The 24501-nt window shown below is 41.7% G+C and overlaps 1 protein-coding gene across 7 annotated transcripts in view; it reads right to left on the reverse strand.

Annotated features, from left to right (window-relative positions):
- Dync1i1 (dynein cytoplasmic 1 intermediate chain 1) overlaps positions 1-24501 on the reverse strand; it is a 309433-nt gene that overhangs the window by 57504 nt on the left and 227428 nt on the right. For all 7 annotated transcript variants that reach the window (XM_036181069.1, XM_036181067.1, XM_036181068.1 and 4 more), the window contains 3 exons: positions 7217-7363; positions 3066-3179; positions 351-484 (listed from right to left, as the gene is read on the reverse strand). In XM_036181069.1, the coding sequence (XP_036036962.1) occupies positions 351-484; positions 3066-3179; positions 7217-7363 (395 nt within the window). The remainder of the gene's footprint in view (positions 1-350; positions 485-3065; positions 3180-7216; positions 7364-24501) is intronic.

The raw sequence follows: 24501 nt of genomic DNA on the forward strand, positions 1-24501 counted from the left end.
CTGACTCATGAAGGCACATAGAGATAGGCAATATTTTGGGGTCGTTAATCTCTGAGGGGTACGTGGTTGGAGCTTGATGGTGTGTGAAAAAAATGAGTCTGGCAAGGAACAGGGAGTGTGATAGGCTCTGTAAAGAAGTCAAACATATTTCTTCAAGACAATGTGAAGTGCCCAGAGGTTTGTAAGTCACCAGGGCCTCAGACAGATGTGTGCTTTAAGCTCATAGTTTTGAGGTCATGCATTGTGTTTCTTTAGAAATAACTGTCTTACAAAGCAAGGTGGTTATAATGTAGATGGCAAGAGTTTGGAAAATGAAGACCATGTCATCAGAAAGAAAACAGAAAAATCACCTTCCATGACGACAAGCTGTGTAGACGGTACCTTCTTCACTGCCAACCACGAAGTTGTTGACGTCTCCCGTCGGGAAAGCCATTCCCGTAACAGCGACAGGCTTGGACTTATTGTACACCAGCTCCATGCTCTCCTACCAAAACATAGTGTGGTTACATTTCCATCTGTCAACTCCTCACCATGCCAAAGATAGCATGGAAAAATCATTTGGCCAAATCGTCTGCTTGCTTTTCACACAGCACTACAGAAGACCCCCACAGTGCTGGAAGCCAGGCCCTCCTGCCCCTGACATCCAGGCTGCTCTGTGTCTCTGGTTTCAGGCCGGCTGGATTTCATCAGCATGTGCTGCTGCTTCCCCAGCTAGGCAGAGATGACAGGTGAGAATTCTGAAACTAATGGTGCAGAAACTAAAGATAATACCGTAATGATTATACTTGTCAGCTCCAGGCTTTAATAAAACACACAATACCCTTGTATTTACAAACATTTTCAAAATCAATTGTTCGTGAGAATACACGTGTATTAATATCAGATGTACGAAACACATTTGTCACAGAGGGGCTGTAGGTCCTCCAGGAACTGAGACCAGGAAATTGTCACTCCGGTCACAAAAGCCAGAATTCAACAGGAAGTAGACCCCACGAGGGGTAGCTGTTGGGTGGACAGGCTCACAAGGAAAGGTATTTAAATAAGTGCTTATGATAGCACATGAGACTTTATTATGATAAAACTATTTGTTAAGTTTAGACAGTATGTCAAAATCCATATGCATATGCTTCTGGGGACTGAAGAGATAGCTCAGTGGTCAAGAGCATTGACTGTTCTTCCAAAGGACATGGGTTCCAGTCCCAGCACCCATGTCAGGCAGCTCACAACTGCCTGTAACTCCAGTTCAAGGGGATCTGATGGCTCTGACCTCCATGGATACCTCCACACATGGAACACAGTCACACAGACACACATGACTTGAAATAAGTGTCTGAGAAAGACATTCTGCTAAATTAAGTTTAATGATAATGAAGAATAAGTACTAACAATGCCCTTGATTGTTGCTGGCTATTTATATTAAACAGCCGATTTTGTGCATCTGAAGCTTGGCACAAACAGTTTGTGGAGTTGTATGAGGGCTCGGATTTTCCTGTGCAAGCCAACCAAGCTGTTTTGGCTCCAGTGTCCATCAGCTGGAAATCCTTGCTGACAGGGGACAGTCACACCGCCCCTGAGGCCCCATGTAATACTGACCGTGCATGACATCCCCACATTGAGAGCACTCAGCATGCTGACTAAAGGGAGGCTGCCCTGACAGTGACATAGAAAATGGAACATCTGATGCTCTGCCCTGTCTCTAAAGTTAGTGCTAAGGAAGGAAATGATTGTTGGTCACTCACTGGGGGAGGAGGCTCAGGGAGGGAGAAGGGAACTGTGGGATGGCCTACTTATCCCTGCCCTCCATGGGGACAAGTGTATGAAATACTCCATCTCCATGCAGAGCCAGGCATCTGTAGGCATGTTAAGCATAATAAAAAACGGGCTTGGAGCTCCCACACCACTGCCTTAACCTAAACAAACCACGTTTAATCAGCAAAATGGGCAATTAAAAATTCTCAAATAGAGGGTTTGCTCTGATATCTGTTTATAATCTCCATGCTTTTAAAAGAAAACAACACATTGCTGAGAATTTTAATGCAAAACCATAAACTATCTGCACACAACTGCAGGCCCATATAAAGATGGGCAAAACCAGGAAGCTGAATTGTGACCTGTTTATTAGCACACTCCCCCCACCTCCCAAAGTTATGTGAAAAACTGAGCTTTAGTAGTCTCTACATCTGTAGAGACTTAAATGGAGTCTTCACAGTTTCCACATGTCCTTACATATTTTGAAGCTAGTTCTCTTCAAAAGTCGAGTGGGAGACATTCCAGAGCTGTCAATCCAGGGGAGGGGACAAGAATCTCAAGACTGAGAATATCTTCTGGAAATGTTCTATGACTTTTCTCCCATACCTGCCAAAGACTGTCCCAAAGAGCTTTCTGTGGTTTTAAGTTGGAGGAGCATGTTACAGCTCTTCACACAAAGACATGTGGGAAGCATGAGCATGTCTGCATTCATGCTTGCACACATGTGCATGTCACATGTGTGTGCTCTGAAAGTGGCACTCAGATGCCTGCCTCCAGCATTTTTCTCTCCTCCGGTCCTTTGTTTGGCTTCCGTTGCTGTGATCAGTCGTGGTTTGGAAACACTGGAACCTTTTCCTTTTCAACCTCTCCCTTATTGAGAAAGGAATGGCAGGAGCCATGCTCACAAACATTCCAGAGAGGAAAACAGGCGCTTGTCTAGGGTACAGAAACAAGCAATGGCTTGGCTTTCTGTTTTGCTCGGATAGTTTTCCTTCAAGGCCAGTCCTCAGAAAGGGTTGTGCTGCTGAGCTCCTACCTTATTTGCACTGCTTCCCAATGCTGTAGGCTGAGCACAATTCACACTCCAGGCAGCTTCTATAATCACTGTGCTTAAAAATGGGTTATTTCATTTTCATTTGAAACTGACCTAAGGATTAATGTATTACAGTAATGACATCATGGGTGGTAGAGGAAATAGGCTTTGGCTTCAAGGGCAGACTGCTGAAAGCAGACCTCTGATCCTTTAGGAGACATGTTCCTAAGCAGGCAGGTCTTTGAGCCATCATGCTGTAACGTGGAGGTTAAAACAGACGCACCTGTGGGGTTGAGAGCATGTCCAGGCTCCAGGAACACATTTTGCCATCGGTAGAGACAGTGATGAGGTTGTGAGCATTCTGGGTCCCGACAACATTGACACAGTACACAGGGTGCTGTAAAAACATCAACATGGAGAATCAGGTGCTGCAGCCGGGGGAAATGATTGCATCTGAGTGCCAAGCACATTACTCTGACAAGGGCTACAGAGTGACATCATTTGGCTGGCATAGGACCTTCCTGTCATTTGCCATTTGTGAGCCTATTTCTGTAAAAGTTCTGTAGCAAATACTAGTAGTGGAAACGTGTACAAAGCTTCACCTGTGAAGTTTGGTGCACTGCAATAGAATGGAAGAGTATGAGAAGAAATGAGCGTTGGTGGGCAGCAGCTAGCAGGGAGGGGAGTCTGGATTCCATGAGTAAGTCTACTACACAGCACAGCTTCTAAGCACAATGTGAATATGAAAGGAGACAGTCTTCAAAGGCATAGTCTTGGAAGGACCGTGTTACTAAATCTGGAGTTTAATGCATTCTAGCATCCTAGCCAGTGCCAAACATTTGGTAGCATTGCCTTTAAAAAGTGGTTAATATTCACTAGTTTAACTCGAGGAGGGATATATTGGTGGTGGACTTACTGTAATAATACACTTAGTGAGATAGAATTAGGGTTTTCTTGGATGTTATTTCAAAGTCTAAGATGAGAGGTTTATTTTTCAGAATACCAGTTGGAGTTGTATGGAGGCTTAAATTTGGTCCGAGCCTTGACAAAGGTCATTTATACATCCTGGGAATTAAGTGAGATGCACTAGCCATCTGTCAGGACTCTAGAAGCTTATCCTGTTCTGGAGAATTCTACACCGTAGGCTAAAACCATTTGCCCCTGCTCACTAAACACTAAATGGAAGGTGAGAATAAGCAGAACCTAGCAGCAATTTGGGTTAGATTTCAGGCATCTTAGCCACGAGTGGCCAAACCACAACTTACTTGATGTTTCTCTGTACAAACAACTGACAGCTGAAGCTGTACCCTTGATGAGTTAGTGTCCATAATACCTAGCCACAACTACAATGCAACCATCTTCAGTACTTGGAAACTGGTATTACAGAAAGGATGGTTATTATTATCATATAAACTCCCGGTCAGAAAGAGCAACAAGAACTGTTGAGTGTAGCCACTTGCCTGCCCCTTCCTAGAAGTCATCCAAACTCGGCTGCAACACCTTTCTTACAGGGCAGTGGGCGTCAGCGTCAACTGCTGAGGCTTTCCCCTCTAGTAGCAGTGGTAAAGAAAGCCCACTGAGCTACTCTCGAGTCAAAACAATATGACTATTTGAACATTTTTAAATTACTCTTTTATACCCCCCCCACTTTTAATCCCCAAATATTGCTTTAGGCTAGTTATCACTAAGTCCTTCAAATCTTCCTTGGCTACCTAGATCTCAACATTTTCTTCATTTCAAACATTTTTCTGTTGTATACAGTGTCTTTTCTCAGAGTCCCCTAAGGGTAAAGATCTGAGAACAATACAGGATATCTACTTACATTTTGACTATATAGTGTAGAAATATGTGTAGCAATGATTTCTCATTTTTAGTACACTGAAGTACAAGGCTTATTAACTCACTGTTAGAGTACACGTGTTTTTTGACCATGCTACCATCTTCTCCCCATGCTGATGGAGTGGCAGGAAGTTCCTGTATCTTTTTTATGCCATGCTCCTGCTGACACCTTCCCATGTATTGGCATTAGTGGATCCACCCAACAGTAAATACAGCAGACATTTGAGACTGAATGTGGCACAGCAGCCAACAGTCTTTCTCAGGTCTTTGGTATTTGGGAACCTAAATGCACTGTGTCATCAAACTTAAGTCATGAGCTATGTAGCAGGCCAAAGCCAGAGAAGAGATGAAATGGAAAAATAGATGTAACAGATGCACCTAAAACATCAGATTTAGTAAAACTGATGAATATGTGTGAAGGAATATTCAGAAAGCTGCTCTCTGGGTTTGATGATACTGATCTCAGAAGGCACTGCACTGAACTCCATTTTCTTTATGCCTCCAGTGAAAAGCACGGGTCATTGCTGTGAACTTGAAGGCTACCTGGAATTTTTAGCAAAAGTCAAATGGAACTTTGCTATTGATCACTGAGACTCAGCACATATCACCCAAACTATAATCAGTTCAGAAGCCTGAAGGTCAAGAAGAGTCATAGATCCAAAGGGCCATGCAGGAACACTTCTACTTAATGGAAAGAAAAAGGCGAAATCTCTAATTAATGGAAAGAAAAAGGCGAAATCTCTAATTAATGGAAAGAAAAGGCAAAAAGGTAACAGTATAGCCCCCTTTTTCCAATAGAAATGTCAGCTTGTTTTTATTTATTTTAGGAATAAACATGCTGTGTGGCAGAAGGATTTTGTTTTAATTATGATTTCCTGTTGCCCCAAATACATATGTGTGGTGGGTGTGAAGGGAAATTAACAAGCCCTCTGTGGAGAGACTTTTTTTTTTTTTTTTGTTTGATCCTGGCAGCAATCAGCCAGGCAACGGCGGAAGTTGAAAGACAAACACAAAACAAACTGTACACATTGAGCTAAGAATTAGACAAAACACAGCAAGAGAGAGAAGAAATGTGTTTGGGTTTTATTTTCTAACAGAAACAATGCCACTCAGTTTGACAATAACAACACTTCAGATGTGATGGCCACATTGTTCATTACTTGGAGAAGAATTAGTGAGTCTTCCAAAGAACACCTGAATTTGGAATGCCCCAAAAGCCTTTTGCTAAATCTTGTACAGTTGGATTTATCATTTTTGAAAAATTGGAAGCTTGTTCACAAATGCACCAGACATCCACAGAGAGCCAAGGAATGGTTTTGTGCTACTTCAGGGGACACCTGCACGGGGCTGGTCTTCTCTTGGGCCACAATTTTCTGTTATTAGTTTAGAGAAATAGGGTAGGCGAGATCAATTTCCCAAGATTCTCATGAACCATTTTTACCTGCATGTGTCTTTGGCCCCAATCAATCAAAATTAGGACTGACTTGGCATTTGCCATTTCCCATTGTCAAACTTAACAAGAATGGGAGAATTCCCCCACTTCTTGTCTTAGCTAGGCGGCTAGCCACCCATTTCCCAAGCCGGAATGGTTTTGCCGCCAGTAGATGAAACAATGCAGCAATCGCATTAAGGGAATTTGAAACAATGCTGGGGCTGTATCCTTGGGCATAATTTCAGCATTTCAGAGAAGGAACATCAGCTAGCCTGAATGTCAAGGTAGTGGCAATTGATGGAGACATGCTTGTCTTCTCGTCCCTCCTAACAATTGCTCTTCACACCTGTCATTCTCTTAAAGGAAATGACAGAGCAGTTGTCTTGTGAACACTATGCTGAACCTCTTCTACTAAATTATGGGTAATGGTTTTGAGATGTTGACTTTTAACCCTGGGGATTATACTGTCACTGTAGACTTCATGTTGAGACACTACACATTCCAGAATTTAAAGTCATAGTATCCTTTCAAATTGCAAATGGAAAAGAAATGTTGGCAAATGTTCCATATACCATCACTAGGCACGGTACTTACTCTCTATGATCTATTTGAAAATGTATGTTTGCATCTCAAAGTACCAATGTGGAAATGTTCTCTAGCTAGAAAATTACAGGAAACCCTCTTCACTGATGGCTGGAACATCAAAGGAGATCTTCCTATGTGCCAGACCTTGACGATTATTAAGATTACTAATACCTTTCTTGAAAGTCAGTGCTTTTTCTTATGTGGCCATGGCTGGCCTGGAGCTCAATATTTATATCAGGCTTGTCCAGGTCTCATAAAGATCTATTTGCCTGTGCCTCCCAAGTATAAGCCAATGCTTCTTTAGCCCACTTTTTCTTTCTTTTTTTGGAGATAGGTTCTTTCTCTGTAGTGCAGGCTGCCCTCAAAGTTGGAATTCTCCTGCCTTAGCTTCTAGGGTGCTGGGTTAGAGGCATGCAGCATCACACTTTATCTCCTGTTCACTAGGCCATATTGCTGTCAGGGAGGACTCAGCCCCTATAAAGCAGTCACTCCACACTCAGTCATACTGCTGTCCCATGAGCAGCCTCCTCTCTTAGGGCTTAGGTAGATGACAGGGGTGTGGTAGAAACTTGACTTACTGTATGTGCAGCAGCTGACAAGGGGGTCCGCTGGACAGGGGTCCTTCGATGACTGCGATTGTCCCAGAGGACTATCTGGCCTGAATAGGTGCCACCAACCACCAAATTAGGATGAAAACGGGCAAAGCAGACTGACATCACCGAGGACTGTGGGGGAGGAAAGACACATGGTGACTGCTCCTTGAATTGTCTCTGCATTCTGCCTGGATGGAAAATAGTTCACCAGACAAGTTCAACCCCTCCTGGAGGACATACAGCGATGTTAATTTGACTTGTGAAATACAGAGTAGGACATTTTGCACACTAACTCAGGATTTTTTTAGAGGTCTGCCAAATTTCCCTTGAAATCTGAAATTTGAAGTCTTGGCTATGTTGTCAAATAAGCATAAAACCTATCTTAAATACATCATTGTTTTGTGGTCCATGAAGTTTGCATTGTGGACATCTCCCATCTCCTGAATAAAATTGTGATAGAAACGATATCAACTCCCCACTGAGGCACCAACCAAGCAGTTCTTTACACCGAATGTGGCACAAAGGCAAAGTAATTCTAGCTTCAAGAATTTTAACACATTTAAAAAACGTTTTTGGCATAATGTAGACTTCTAGGAAGTATCCTGACCTTGGAAGGATCCAACTTGCTCCTCCCAAAGTTCCCTCACCTCCCATGGGCATTCTCCATGACCTTCTCTTGCCCACTTCAGACAACTCTTAATGTTATCCTTTGCCTGTTTTAACAAGCAGTCAGAAATGGACTTCAACCCAACCTGACCATGCTCTGTCATAACAGCACAGTGTGGCTTCTAGAATTCCACAAAAGACAGTTTGGCATTGCAGCTCATGTGAAACAACTTAGTTGAGGTACTTGAAGGCAGACAACTCCACATCTGCTACATCCCCTTTGATTCCTGAAGCACTTCCCTTATTACATTCATAAGCTGAAGTAGTGTTTTCAATAAACACACATCACTCCTTCAATTAAACTCAGTGAAGAGTTGCTGAGAGTTTACTATGTATAAGGAAGACATTACACCAAGAGGGATGTAAATAAAGACACAGTGAATGGCCCCAGCAGATGTGAGCTCTACAAATGGGGATGGAAGAAACACAGGTTCAGATGAGCAGAGCCATTGCTAGTGGAGGCACTGCCTTCATGTGAAATCGAGAAAGGTGCCCCCTGGCATAGATAGCACAGTTGACAGTCACATGCCTTGGCAAATAACAAGGAAGGTGGAATATGGTTATCTGTTGTTTCTTGAGTGCACCATCCTGGTGCAGGATACAGCTTACACACTAAAGGAGTAGCCATGATTGTAATTCCAGATCCCATTAAACCATAGGTGTGTGTGTATGTGTGTGTGTGTGTGTGTGTGTGTGTGTGTGTGTGTGTGTGTGTGTGTGTAGCAGCTAAGGGTCCAGGGAAGATAGATTAGTTTTAGTTAGAGGAAGTTGTTAGATTATGGAAAAAGCAAGGCACTTATAAAGGCTTTGTGGAAGGGGATGTATTAGACTTGGAAGTCTTTGTGGAAAATTGAGTAGGTACAGAAGAAAAGAAATGCATTTCAGAGTGGTGAGATAGTTAGCATGAGCTGAAGATTGCTGCAGAATAGTCTGCTACCCAATGGGGCTGGAAGGGACCATGGAAGAAGCAAAGAAGCAAACAAGCATCAAAATGCTGTAACTGAGACACAAACAGAATAGCAATCAAGGGAAACTGGCTTGTTCTTGACTGGAAAGCTATACCCACCCACCCACCCACCCTCCCTCCCTCCCTCTCTCCCTCTGTTCCTAATTCTTTCTTTTTTTCCTTCCTACCCACTTTCTTCCCTTCCTTCCTTCCTTCCTTCCTTCCTTCCTTCCTTCCTTCCTTCCTTCTCTCTCTCTCTCTCTCTCTCTCTCTCTCTCTCTCTCTCTCTCTTTCTCCTTCCTTTCCCACCTCTCTTTTCAGGTGTTTTGAGACAAGGTCTTTCTCACTATGCTGACCTGGCTGCCCTAGAACTCACGATGAAGATCAGACTGGCCTTGAAGTCACAGAGATCCATGTGTCTTTGCCTCACAGGAGCTGGGATTAAAGGTGTGTATTACCACATCATGTACAAATCATCCATTTCTTAATAATAATAATAATAATAATAATAATAATAATAATAATATAAATAAAACAACGGATCTGTGATCCTCACAAGACTCCCTAGTCAGAAAGCATCTCAGGCACCCTGAGGTAGAAGAAAGAATGTGGAGTATTTTTCAATGTCATGTTTTCCTAGTTTGAATGATTTTCAGTTCCAATTCCTTGAACACAACTCGACAGAGAACATGCCCATACCCCAATCTGGTTTTCATAAAGTCTAAGAATAACTCTCAATAATGACGCTGAATTAAAGAAAAAGAACATAACGCTGGTCCAGCTTCTTGTTTTACACATCCCACAGAAACGATTCTTAGTTTTCAATTGATGAAATTCTTATGTTCCTTGAGCTATGTTGGAAACTTAAAAAAAAAAAAAGCTTCAGAGGGTCTTAAAATCATCCAGGTGGTATCACCAATTGAATTTACCAAAGCCCAAATCAATATGGATAAAGGAATGGCATTCAATTGGAAAAACCCCGAATTCAACCACTTGATTGCTTCCCTGTTTCAGTTCAGTTCAGCAAATTCTCTTGCAAATCTTACACAGTGTGCTGCTGGAATGAACTGCAGGAGAACAAACAGTAAGAGGTATTTCTGAAACTGACAGAGCTAATCATGAATTAGAATCCACTCCATGGGCTGGAACTAATCCCCACTTGTCCATTCATTCATTGGTTCCATCTTCACTCATTCATTCATCAAACACTTAGCACTGAGATCTGCTAAATCATTTCAGAACTTTCCCAGTATCATAACGCCCCACCCGGGACCCAGAGTTCTATTTAATTTTAGTAGAATCAAGTGAATGGTGCAGAGGAGGGACCCCATGCTGGGGTGCCGGACAAATCAACCCAACTAACTTTGTCTTTCTGAAAACAATTTTTATGACATCACTAAGAGGAATAAAAGCACATATTCCCATTTTCACCTGCTATTTAGAAAATGGAGTATAGTTACATTAATCAATTTTACTCCTATTTTAAGCATATCACATCAATTATAACCCATTAGCATTATGTGATGAGTTACATAAATGCTCATTCTACAAACATTCTATCTTCTTTATGCATCCACCTCTAGCCACATGGTCTATAGGTTTATGTGTGCAAAGTTCAGCAAACAGCTCCAAGAATTTGCCACATGGACTATGACTCTATCATTCACATGGAAACACTAAGGCAGTGTGATATTAATGGTCTACATGTGAAGTGTAGTTAGAATTTGGTCATCTCTTGAGCAGTTCTTACATCCACCAGTGTTAGATGCAATGCTGGCAAACATTTGCATGATTGCTTTACATTTTTAAAACTTTTCATTCTAAAGCACAGGCTCCTTTAGTCTCCATCCCCAGCTCTGGCAGTGAGAGTTCTTCAGGTTTGGGAAATTTGGTATCAACCACGCCAGTGTGTGTGTGTGTGTGTGTGTGTGTGTGTGTGTGTGTGTGTGTGTGTGTGTGTCTTGGAAATGGTTGCATCTCCCTGCTGCTCACACAGCTCCCAACTTCACTGCTGTTGCTGTCTGGACTGTCATGGAATTTACTAACTGCCAGTGAACAGCACAAATGGTGGTCTCATCCACCCACTTACAGCTGTCTAGTAAAAAGGAAGAAAATGCATCGCAGGAAAAGTAGTTGACATGTCTAAAAAAAGAAGAAAGGTTATTATTATTTTTTTTCTGTCCTCATTTTTAGCAGCATATTTTCCAAAGACAATTATCTTGAAAATCATTTTATTAATATTAATGTTAGTTAAAATTCACCACTTTTCTAGGATTAAGGTTGTGTGTTAGCTGAGTTACTTAGCATTGTAATAAGGCATTACTAAACTAAGATTAAGGAAATTTAGGCAAGAAAAGTTAATTAAAATCAGGATGTTTTCTTTTTTCATTTTTCTGGGCTCCATAAGAATACACATGTGGCCCAACCCAGTATTACATGCTTGTAATACCAGCCTTTGGGAAGTAAAGGCAAGAGAATCAGGTATTTAGGGCCAACCTGGGCTACATAGTCAGAGCCACTCACAAACCAATGAAGAAATCAAACATGTGTGTTAAGATACTCTTACATTTAAAAGTTCTACTTATTGTATTTTATTCTTTAAAGGGCCTTTCTTCTGAAAAAAATATGGATAGCTTTACCAGTTCTAATGAAGCAGTTCCTGTGAGAGAGAAGTCATGAAGTTGGTGAGAATTTTTGGACAATGTTAACTGTTTCATCAACGTAAATGTTCCTGACACTCCAGTTGAACTCTGTTTTCACAAAGCTCATGATTTCACTGATGTGGCCATGTTGTTGGTCAAATCAGAGGCCTAGAAATATGATAAGCCTGTATGTTAAAAGCTTGATGCAAAACTGGTGTCTGAATGTATTCCACACAGAGGCAGTGCTACAGGGGGAGTGGGCTTCCTAACAGGACACACATCATATTTTGTTCATTTAAAAAGCACAATTCCTCTCAAATAAGGACAGGGAACACCTCAGCACTGTGTGTGAGGAGTAAGCCACCTCTGTTGACAGATACTCTTGCCAAGAGACTGTTGAGGATATGTCCTAGTTTTCAACCTTGAGCAGATTGCCTAGTTATAGCCATCTCTGCAAATCAGCCTCCTTATCCCCCACATTGTCACATGTCCTCAAACTGATGCACCCACTGGAGAGGCTCCACAGCCTTGCCCTCTGTTTCAAGAGAACTCAGTTCATTTTGCCCCATTCATGGGGGAATTCCAATGGGTGGAGACTACACTCTGAACGTCTCCCTTCACTCATGGCAGGCACACCACTGCATTCAATTCAGTTAGCCCAAAGTCTTCTTTAAGTGGTTGTGGAGGCTGTTTTACATTTTGTAGAGTTAATCTAGGCCAGCTTAGAGATCAGACTCCCCCGTAACCACAGACCCATACACCCAGGGTGAACAGCCTTTGGTCACTGCTGTCTGGGAAGCTTGCCCCCTAGGGTCACATTTGATCTCGTTCCCTGTGTCCTTCTGTGGGTGGCAGTCTGCCCACTCTGTAGCCACCATGCCTGGGTGGGAGGGATATGGGGTCCTGCATTCAAAAGCCTCTCCTATTTCAAGTACCATCTCTTCTGGGGGAGAGGTTGGTCCCCAGGGATGGAATGGCCATATTGTTGCCAGATGCTGTCTAATGGTGGCTGACATTTTATTTGCCTTAAAGTAAATGCTTAACTGTCAGAAGGCCGTGAGGCAGACAGATCGGATTCATCTGCTTCCCACCAAACTAGTGTGTATTTCTGCAAGTACCCAAAGAACTCACAGAGACATTTCTTTTGTTAATGGAAACACATGTAATTGGAGAATGTTGCTACCAAAAGCTCATGTGAGGAAGGTGTGAAGGTGATGAAGCCCCCAGAAGACACGAGTTGACACTCACATGGAGATGGATGGAAAGGGTTCTTTTTTCCCTGTCCTCCCTCGCTTTCTGACAATCTAGCCTGGCATATGCACTCCATTATTCCAAACTCTAAGAGGAGTGACCATGCACACAAAGCTGTTACTTGACTGGTGCTGGAATCTCTTTGGCAGAGACTGAGTTAGGGTCCTGTTACGTCTGATCTTAGTTTGCACTAAAATAAATAAATAAATAAATAAATAAATAAATAAATAAATAAATAAATAAATAAAATCTGATTCTAAAATCTAATTTCTTCAAAACTTGGAAGCAAACCATCCCAACAAGCTGTTTTAGAATTCTTTGGAGTTGGCCTGCCTTTCTCTAGTGAGACCTCCGCATGCACACAGCAGGGGCTATGCAGTGAACATGCAAAAGGCAGGATGCAAACTGAGGGCTTTGACTAGAATGTGGAGGAAACAGAATGCTCACTAAATTGTTGGTGGCAGTGCAAGGATACAGCTACTTTGCAAACTGTTCTGGGGGCTCCTCAGAAGACTGAACAGTTACCATATGACCCAGCAGTTCTACTCCCACGTGAATAGCCAAGATCACTGAATACAGAAGTTTACATGTCAGCCTACACATCATTGCATTGCTCATAACAGTCAAAAAGCAGAAACAACTGAAATGTCCATCCACTGAGGAGGGGGCACGTAATGTGTGGTAAGTCCTTGTGAATGTTGTTCAACAATAAAAGGGTAGGAAGCACTGTGCTGGCTGTCATATGGATGACGGCTGAGAGTTACTGAAGTGAGAATCAACCCAAATAAGTCACATAAGGATAAATAAGCGCACACATCTTTGGAAATTTGTTAAGGCATAGAATCGGGGATAATAAATGTAGATGTATGGTACATTAGTTAGGATCAGAACCAATGGGATGAATGTACATATGTATGTACGTACGTATGTATGTATGTATGTATGTATGTATGTATGTATGTATGTATATACACATGGATTTAATAAGTCATGTTTAAAATAGTAACAACAGCTAAAATCATGTCTAAGAGGCTGAGAACCTGGTAGTTAACTCAGTCCTTGAAGCTGGATGCCTCCGCAGTCCAAGTACTCCCACCACAGCTGTCTCTCATTTGGAGGGGGTATGTGCAACCAATAGTTACCCGGTTCACAAGGTGGGGTGTCCCCGGAAGCCTGGAAGTTTGCTGGACAGCAGCAGTTCTGTAGTCCATGACAGAAGACTGGAAACTGGTTCTGCTGTCAGTGAAGGCATCACCACCACCATCATCATCACAATCACCACCACCACCACCACCACCACCACCACCACCACCACCACGACCACCACCACCATCCTCTATGGGGCAAGTCAACTCCTGGCAAGAGAGAAGGCCAAGCCTCAAGCCTGGCAAGAAGCTCTTCCTTCTGTTCCACTGTTTTCATCTGGGCTGCTACCGGGAGGTATTGCCTACAGTTGGAGTGGGTCTTCCCACATCCATCAAGGAAATCGGGATAGTTCTTCAGGTGAGGCTCCATAGTCATTTGTGGTGAGTTCACACCAAAACCAAACATGATATATAGTATGTGAAATATGAATCAATTTTAGAGTGCAGATATGTTTCCAACTTTGTGGACTCACCGGCCTTCTTATCTCCAGGACAAACATCTGGATTGCTGTGGTTGCTATTTGTTCAGGTAATTATTCATTGCCCTACACTTTTTATTTTCCTGAGCATTGCCTCCAGTTTCCATGCCCAAAGAGGCACTGGTATGGAAAGAAAGACTGGGAGACTTGTAGGTCCCAGATCTAGGTCATATATGTGTGTGGGCACACAGTATGCAGAATCCAGAGGTCAACAAAAGGCCTCTTATTCCACCATTTCTCCTGCTTACTGTTTTGAGACATGATCTCCTTTGGCCTGGAGCTCACTGCTTAGTGGGCTTGGCTAGTCTGTCCAGTCTCTGCCTGCGGAGTGCTGGAGTTACAGACACATACACTGTGGTGTCAAGGTTTCTGCACAGGTGCTGGGGATCCAAACTCATGTCCTCAAGCATGTGCAGCAGGTATTTTACCAACTGAGCAATTTTCAGACCTTATTTTTGACATACCTTTAAAATTATTTATTAAAAAAAATGGCAGATGGCTCAATGGTTAAGAGCACAGGCTGCTCTTTCAGAGGACCTGGGTTCAGTTCCCAACACCCACATGGCAGCTCACAACTGTCTGTAACTACAGTTCCAGGGGATCTGGCACCCTTACACAGACATACATGCAGGCAAAACAGTATTGCACATAAAAATAAATACACCTTAAAAATTTTAAAAATGGTAAAACTTTCTAATATAAGACTTAGTGCCCTAATAATTTGATGGCACACAGTTCTGTGTCACTAAATATACTCACAGTATTGTGCCACCTGTGGGACCTTTTCATCATCCCCAGATAAACTATGTTCCCAGTAAATACTAATTTTTCTTTCCTTCTGTTCCCTTAACCCCTGGTAACCATCCCTCTACTTCTGACTCTGAGTACTGTATATTAGTGGAATCAACTGTGTAGTATTTGTCTTATTTCTATGAGCATAACAGCCCCTGGATGTCACATGGTAGCATAACATCCATTGGATGTCACATGGTAGCACAACGTTTCTTGGATGTCATGTGGTAGCACATATAAAATTTCCTTCCTTTTAAATGTGGAATAACAATCCATTGTTTTTATTGGTCATATTTGGTTTATTAATTTAGCTATCACATCACAGTTAGGTTGCTTTTTCCTTTCAGCTTTTGTGAGTAATGCTGCCATGAATACAGCCATGAACATATCTCTTTGGGATGTGCTTTTTATTCTTTTGGATATATATTCATAATTAGAGTGGTAGGATCACATTTACCACCATATTTTTTAAATAGTTTTTTATCACTTTAAATTCTAAAATGAAATACATGGTTCCTACTATTTTCATATGCTTTTATTTCTTCTTCGATAATTTTTTTGTTTGTTTTCAGTAGCTATCACCTCAACATTTGTGAGTTATCTAAACTTTAATCTTTATTTATTTACTTTTGAGATATTGCCTTGCTATACAACACGAGTTGCCTCTAACTTGCCATCCTCTTGCCTCAGCCTCCCAAGTATTGCGATTACAGGTGGACCCCAGCATGTCTGACTTAGTAATTTTCAGTTGATAAAATGAGCATGATAGTTCTCACCCTGAAGACCCAAAGGACATTTCCTTTGCCCTTCTTAGTTCCTGGGCAGTCAGAGTTCACCAACACACCTCAGAGATATTTGTAAACAATATACCCCACATATAGTTAGGAATGACTTGACTCTTGATCTGAAGAAAGATCTGCCAATGCAATGGAAAACTGGACAACTCATTTGGGTCAATGCATCTTTCTCTGAGTCTTAACCACAATCCTTGGTCCAGTCTTGATGACTTAAGCATTTTACCAATATTTGTTTTCTAGCTTAAGTCTTTTGAATTCTTATTCTTGACAACTCGACCTCACATCAGAAGTGTGATCTACCCATCTGTGGTGTGGTTTTACACCTGGTTATTGATTATTTGTCGTATAGGTGACATTCAAGTTATTTTCTATGTCAGTGTCACTACAAAGCTGCATGTGTTTTACCATCAAGCAGAGGACTTGAAAAATCACCTCCTGTGCTTAGACCACATCTAATGCTCAGCATTGATATTTTTAAGAAGTCTGTTGTGCAGTCAAAAGCGGAGAGTACTACTTCTAATCAATGTTTTTCACATACATTTCAATATTAGATAATCAATTAGATATATCGGAGAATTCCAATATATTACTTACCAGTGGCGGTGAGGAAAGGTTGTGGAGATATTGGTCAAATAGTGACAGGACACACAATTTCAGTGAGACAGAAGGAATAAGAGATCTATTTGTTCATCCTCATGGCTATAGTTAATAATATATTGCATGTTTGAGAACTGCTAAAGAGTATGTAAGTGTTCTCACTACCTGCATCCACACAAAAAGTAAGCACATGAAAGAATGCACGTCAGAGAGCTTGATTCTGCCACTCTATATTGCATTCATTTATCAGCACATCATGTTCTACACCACAAACAGTTTTTTCTTCGTTAAAACAAATAAGCAAGCAAACAAATACATTCAGATGTCTATGTCCAGTCTTGGAACCACCAAACTAGTGGGACTGACCTGGTGGTCCATGTATTTAACAAGAACCCAGTGTTCCTATCACAGAGACATTTTGAAAGATGCAATTCTGAAGTGGATACTTTGGTAGAGTGTGGCCCAGCATTCTTGTGGGGGTGACTGTCCCTTTGCAAAATGTAGGCCAGTGCCTTTGGTATTGCCTTTTCAGAAACACACACCATTTTAAAAATTGGGCCATATGAAGAATCTATTGTACACTCTATTGAGAAAATACCACCACTTCATCTCCTTCAATGTTGCTCATTTTTATGTCCCTCTTTGCTTTACTTCTTCTCTGTAACAATTAGATTCGTAGACCATGGCAGATAATGCTATTGACAGGCCTAGCTTCTTTTGGCATGGCTGTCTATGAAGACAGGGACACGTTAAGTTTTCTTGTTCATTGTTAGGCAAGCTTATGAACATTGCCATCACCATACATAATCATGTGGTTCGGGGGCATCCTGGGCTTTGAGAATTTAAGTTTAAATAGGTCTCAGACACAACTGTATCACAGACACAACACTCAGACACAACAATCCTGTTAGCTGGTTTTTTCTTTGTGTTTCTAGATCAGAAAAATTAGCCTCAGGGATGGATAGCCACCGATCTACAGTCAGACGAATAGAAAGTGAAAAAGCCCAAGTTTGGACTGCAGCCGGGGCATCCACGCCAGACCCTGAGGACAACTGTTGGGGTTGAATGCCAATACCCTTCCTTTCTGGGACAGGCTGTCTCTTTTCTCATGCACTACACTTTGTGTTTCCTCCCCTCCATGGCATCACACTGACTCTTGTGCCTCCTCACATGGCAGAGAGGGCTGGCAGCCCCCCTGCCTGCTACAGTGGACTTGGCAGTGGTCCCCAGACCCCTTGAGCGCTCGGTTTCTGCTGGTCCTATCAAGATTGCTGCCCTCGTCCCTCAGCTCCCAGCCTATGAGCTGTGACAGGTGACAACCGAGGTAATTAGTACCAATCGCGGAGATATTTACCATGAGGTGGGTATTCCTGCTGAGAACTGATTGAGGCCAATTAATCCTTTCATGAGAGTCTACTGAACAGCTTGCCACTGCTGGGACACCGATAGGGCCACTCCTGACAAGCTGTGTGTTTAGTGCCACTGCTTTGGGAGAACATTTTTTTGTTTTTGTCTTGTCACTGTGCAACCTAACAGAAAACACCATTAACATCCCCAAATTCTTTGTGAGTAGATCTATGCCCTCAAATTAGATGAATTGTTATTGATTATTATTAAAAAAATGAAACAAAACAACAGTGCCCCTGTGGATTTTTAACAAACAAAGGAGTATTCTCATTTAAACTTCCACACAGGAGCAAGGAAACTTTCTTCTGAACTCAAGAAATGTGAAGTAGAATTTATATATCTTCAAGTTTTACAGTAGGCTCACTGGGAGACAGAGTCATCTTAAGCAAAATGGCCACTTTTTGGAAGTTGAGAAAAAGATGGCATATGCTTTTAAAAAGTTTAAAAGTTTATTCATTAAATATGAATGAAAGATTTGAGATGCATGTACCCAGAGAGCCTTAAAATTTGAGACATACACCAAAAATTCAAGGTTCAAATGTATCTACACACACACACACACACACACACACACACACACACACACACACACGTTTTTTTTTTTTTTTTTTTTTGACATTCTTGCTAACATCTACCTAGCAGCAAGGCCAGCGGTAAGTTGGTAACAATTCTTAGAAGTAACAGCCTCTGTCATCCACCACATGATGCATCAGAACTTAGCTCATGTGAGGTGCCATCCTGTCACTGAGCTGCCATATGTCACAGGGCAGAGCAGTTGCAGAACTTCCATTTCCTGGCTGTAAAGGCCAAATTTGTTTCCATAACCAAATTAGTTTGCAGAAGAAAAAGGGGCTCTCCTTCCTCCTGCTAGTCATCAGAACAACTTTTCAAATTGAATTTTTTAAAAGAAGTTTAATATTTCTAGGAAAGTGCTGGAGTCGCTTTCCATAAACACAATGCCAGTTTCCTGTTGTGACCATCTTGTTGTCCCGATGTTAACACAGAGACTTCACAGAGCCTGGGAGACCATGCTGACATTCCTAGTATTCCAGATGTTCTCGGCTTCACGTCCAGTCCTTTTCCTGTTCTACGACCCCAACCAGGAGTTCACATTACATTGACCCCTATGTCTTTCCAGGCAGCAACAATTCTTCAGATTCCCACTGTTTTTGATACTCCCAACTCTCTTGATTTGGGTTTACTTTTTTCTTTTCAACTTTGATTCTATAATGAGTCAAACAGATCTTTTTAGATGGTATAAAATATTTTGTATCAAAACAAAACAAGAAAAGAGAGCCAAAATTTTTGATACTGAACTCAGGTAATAAAAAATTTAACAGTATCATCAGGACTTCTATCTATCTATCTATCTATCTATCTATCATCTATTTATTAATTAATCTGTTTATAGTCAGGTAATACAGTCACATTTCTTATACATTTATCTTTTATTAAAAAATTGTTGTTTTGATATTTTCAAGACAGGATTTCCCTTTTTAACCTTTGCAGTCCTGGATACATGTATTCTGAAAATTTGTACTATGGTAAAAATAATTAGGCTATGCCATTGTATCTGACAATAATGTCTCCTGAAACATTCTCAGGTCAGAGATGCTTTTTTCCCTCTCTGTGGCCTTTGAGTCAATGATCAGCTTTATTTTCTACTTTCAGCATCAGTGCAACAGAAGTTGTTATATCAGGATTGGAATAGACATGAGGTATAAGCTTAATGCTACCTTTCGCTTCTAGGGACAAAAATAATAAAAAGCCAGAAATACAGATTACCCATGTACAAAAAAGCACCAGCTTTCTTCAAAGTGAGTGTCTAAATCTTGTTTAATTAAAAAAATAAAAATGATATATTTGGTATGTTTTGACACTCATTCCTTTTTGGGCACCAACTAGAGGAAACAGTTTACTCTGGTCAAGAAAGAGGAAGAGCGGCGATCGACAGGGAGTGTGCAGGTCGTGTTAACTTCAATGCTTGTTCAGACGTGAGGAATTAATGGGAAAGGGAGGGACGAATTTTGCATGTCACCAGTTTAGTGTCTTCAAAAACACTTGGGTTTTCTAGCATGGCTCTCTCAACCACACGAAAGCTATGCTGAGGGATTCAGCCATACAATTTCTCTAAATCTAGGGCTGGGGCTGCTCCACTTTTACCAACCAAACATCTTCCTTGAAGTGCAGCCACAAATTAAATTTATTTTTATTGAAAAAGTGCTCAGTCTTTGCAGAGGGGCAACACACAGCATTCACAAATATGGCACTATCCCTCTCCCCAGCCTTGATAGAGTAGGCACATATAAAAAGACTCAACTTAGCTTATTACTCCTTATTACTCCTTCCCTGTACAACAGCTATAGAACCCCAAAGAGGAATTAGTTCAGTTATCAGTTTTCTTTCTCCTTTCCTGTCCCTTCTCTTCCCTTCCCTTCCCTCCCTTCCCTTCCCTTCCCTTCCCTTCTCTTCCCTTCCCTTCCCTTCCTTTCCCTTCTATTGCCCCTTCTCCTTTCGTCCCCCTTCTCCCCTCTCCTCCCTCCCCCCTTGACCTTTACCTTTCCTGTTTTCAAGGACAATCATAAATTGGCTAATAGTATGAAAAATAGTAAGAAAATATCACCTCTATATGTCATTCAACAACCACTCATTAGTAAATTAAATTCTCACTTGGAGGATTCACCCCAACAGTCACAGGCTATCCTGCATTGGATCATCATTACCAAGCCACTTAGGTCAGAAATGATAGTGGAACCATCAAGGAAAAAAGCAGAAAAAAAGAAAAAGAAACTCCAAGTATTCAACCATATGCGGACTCTTTTTCACGGTTGGTCTTGCTAACTGCGTGGCTTTGCTAGCCATGACAGTTCTTGGAATCAGTGGAATGATTCTAAACTTCATAAGAACCTAGAATTGTCCATCAAGAACAGGTCTTTCCTCACCTGTTGGCTAATGCAGACCCTGGGGAAGAAAATGGGAAGTAGAGCCTTGCATCTAACAAAGCGAGAGACACTGAGGTGGGAACATTTGAGGAAACCTGTCCCTGACAATAGCTAAGTGTGCTGATTCTGAATGGAAATGAATCAGGTGACTGACAGAGCTTCGATGTTTCATATGAGAGCCAAAGACTCAAGAAAGCCATAATCTCTCCTGGAGGGCTTCTTTCTCAGCTCAGGTAACCCCGACTTAAGACAACACTTATGTACATGAAAGAAGACTACTGGGTAAACAGGAATCAAATTTCCTAGAGTTCAGCATGAACTAGCTCTAAAAAGAAAAGACCAAATAATAAATAACCAAGAGACAAAAGTATAGTGAATTAACATTTCTTTAAATGGGACCATGAGAGGGAAGATAGAGGGAAAAATAGAATTTATGTGAGACCTACTGGGGAAATGGGGGGTGGGGCAGTGAGAGAAGCAGGAGGACAAGGGGGGGCCAGGGGAGAGAGAGGAATTAACAAAACAAAGCACAATGATACCTATTATCAAAATGCCATAAAGAAACTCATCACTTTCTATGTCATCTTAAAAATTAAAAGTACAGATAAAAATAAAAATACTGTTAGAATCACCTAATTAAATTTACATCTCTTTGGGGGACATTTTCTTAGTCTACAGGGGTAAACCTGTTGTTAATCACAAGACTTAGGACACACAAATTAAAGGGCCTTTAGGTAGGTTTTGACGTTCCCAGTCCTGGAAAGAGCCTGGAGCTCTATTAAAGACCACGCAGAGCTGAGTCTCGACTTGACCATGTACTTCCTCTAATGACAGAGGTAAACTCTAAACAAGCCACAGCACACCCACTGTGGTGCCAGTCAACTATCGTTCTGGAGTGAACTAATTTGCTTCATGTAGTTCTAAATAAAATATGCATAAGGACAATATTTTCTTTCATTTTTCTGAAAGAGAAAGGCAGCTGATTTTGTGTAAAGGACAAGAGCACAGTTTATAGTAATCTGGTTTGTTTATAGGCTTGCGAGGAAGAATGTTTCATCACTAATTTTGGAACTGGAAATCGGTAGGATCATGGAGGACCCAGTGTGATTTTCTAAGAGCTGAGAAAAGAAAGATGCCCATTAATGCTGGGGAATCTGAAACAATGTGAAACCAGATAATGAAGAGTTAAGGAAACCTTCTCAGCTTGCTAATGAACTCCATCTTGCCCTGGTGAGACCACCCTCCTTTTAAGTAAGAGGTAATTTAATATGTATCGAACTCAGTTGTGTTTGGGCTTCATCCAATCTGAGAGTATCAGTGTGATAAATTATAACGAATTGTCTATAATAGCCCTGAAAAACAAGATCCTTAAGCTTGATTTCTCAGCTCCCTTTGAATACATTTTGCCTTATTGGTCAGACCACTCCAAAACCTGAAAATATTTTGTATGGCTCTCTCCATGCCTTCTCAACTGAAAGTTATTATATGTGTTCTGAGCTCCATTTGATGAGATCCATGGTGGTTGGCTGCCTCTATTAAATCAGACCCCACATTTGAAAATGACACCAACATTTCCAGCCAAATAATATAGCAAGAGAAGGAGCATGGTCCCTTTAGATTCCAAAGGGTTTCTTCACATGTTAACTTCCCTTTGTAATCCACACTATGCTGGGAAGTAGGTTAGAAAAGGCACACTTCCATGTAAGATTCCATAGCAGCAGCAGGAACCATGGCACCTCGTGTCTGTGGGGAGAGGAGCAGTGACTGAAGAGCTCAGAGACTCAAGTTATGGCAGCTCTCTCCGACTCAGTAGGGCCTTTTTGTTTCTGTGACTAAAATCCCAGGGATCGAGGTTTTCCCAGTTAGGTGCCCCTGTGTTAGAGAAAGTCACTTCTCTTGACATTGTAGCCTAGGCTGTTCCAACCCTTTCCGGACCATGTTCTACAGAGGGTTCTAATTCCCCATGAACAAAAATGATTAGATTGCTGTTAGCCCTGGGGTAAGAGGGAGGCAGCACAACCCTAGAGTAACAGATTGTGCAGCAGGATGCGCCCTCCAAGGCCCCATAGTCACAGGATGCACAAGTCATAGGGAGGTTTATGAAGACTGATTTTCCCAGGGGGAATTATGTGAATTTTCTCAGGCTTAATTTTTTTCATAAGCAAAATGCAAAGGGCCTGTGGGACTCATGTACTTCACAGGAGCAGAAGCTGGGTTGCTTTTTGTGGGTTGGTCCCAGTGCCTAGGACAGCATCTAACAGCAGAGGTTGATATTAGTATCTCATCTGTACTATAAGGAACCACTGCAATAGAGGCTTAGAACAACAAGGAGTCATTAAGTTACCATGCTGGAGGTTAGAATGGCTAAGATAGAGGTATTGGTGAAATTATTAAGGCCACTCCACGTAGTTAAAAGGGAGGTTTATTTAGCAGTGTAACTTACAAATGAAGGGATAGGTAGACTGCAGGGTCTGGGAAAGGTATGGTGCAGTCTGGCGGTGTTCTCTGGAGAACTCTGCTCTGTCTACCTCCATCACCCAGGGGCCAGGAACCAAGAGACCCCCCCGCATCCAGAACTCGGGTCTTCAGCATCCTCCCTCAGCCTTGCCTTGTAGGCGTGACTGTTACCGAAGCCTCCCTCAATGGGGGTTGGAACTTCCAGGTCAAAGCTAGAATGGCTACCCACTACATAGAGGGGATAGAGAGAGCTGCGTTTTTTCCTGGAGGCACTGGGAAGAGTCAATTTCTGGACTATTGGCTCAGCTTCTAGTGACCACTCTAATTCCTTGTCAAAGCCAGCCATGGTTGGTCCAGTTGCTCCCCTCAGCCCTCTGATGGTTCCTGCTGTCACTTTTCCTTATCTGAGGGGATGTTCTTGCTGTCTTCTTTTGCTTGTGAACGTCCTATTAACTAGCATAGGATGACGTCCCTATTTAAAGATGCTTATGGTAACCATATTTCCAAAGTTTCTTTGCTATGTAAAGCAACAATCTCAGGGTTCTGGGCAATTATTCTGTCTACCATAGTCTTCAATAAATTTAATACTTAATAATACTTAATAAATTTGTGGACACTTGGAGAAAATGGAAAATTAAATACTTTGCATGATATGTAGTGTTAGCTGACTCGCATGAGTGATCAGCAGTAAAGGCCACAGTCATACACACACTTAAGATCCTGCCTAGACATAGAACTCTCACACTGCCATGATATTTTGGCTCAAAATGCACATTGGCTCTACATTCTTTTTTTCTAGTAGAATATAATATGCTGGGGACAGATTTTCCTAACCAGATTATATGGATTGTTCACTGTCGTCTCAAGACAGATGGCGACCAAGCTGTGCTAGAGAGTTAAAACTCCTTTCTCCATGCCCTTGGCAGATGTCCTAAACCACCAAGGATGAAGGTGAATCCTCAGGCAGGAGTAAAGACACGGCACATTAGAATCCTACGAACAAAACCTTTTGAATTTTGTGCCATTATTAAATCCTTCTGCATCGGAAACTTTCCTCCTCCAAATCTGTTAAATCTAGGTTTTATTCTCTGAATGACTCTGTCAGCTCCCAACATTTGGCCAAAGCTGTTAAACTCTGGTGCCCCTGGC

This window comes from Onychomys torridus, chromosome 3 (genome assembly GCF_903995425.1).
Source record: "Onychomys torridus chromosome 3, mOncTor1.1, whole genome shotgun sequence".
Lineage (NCBI taxonomy): Eukaryota > Metazoa > Chordata > Mammalia > Rodentia > Cricetidae > Onychomys > Onychomys torridus.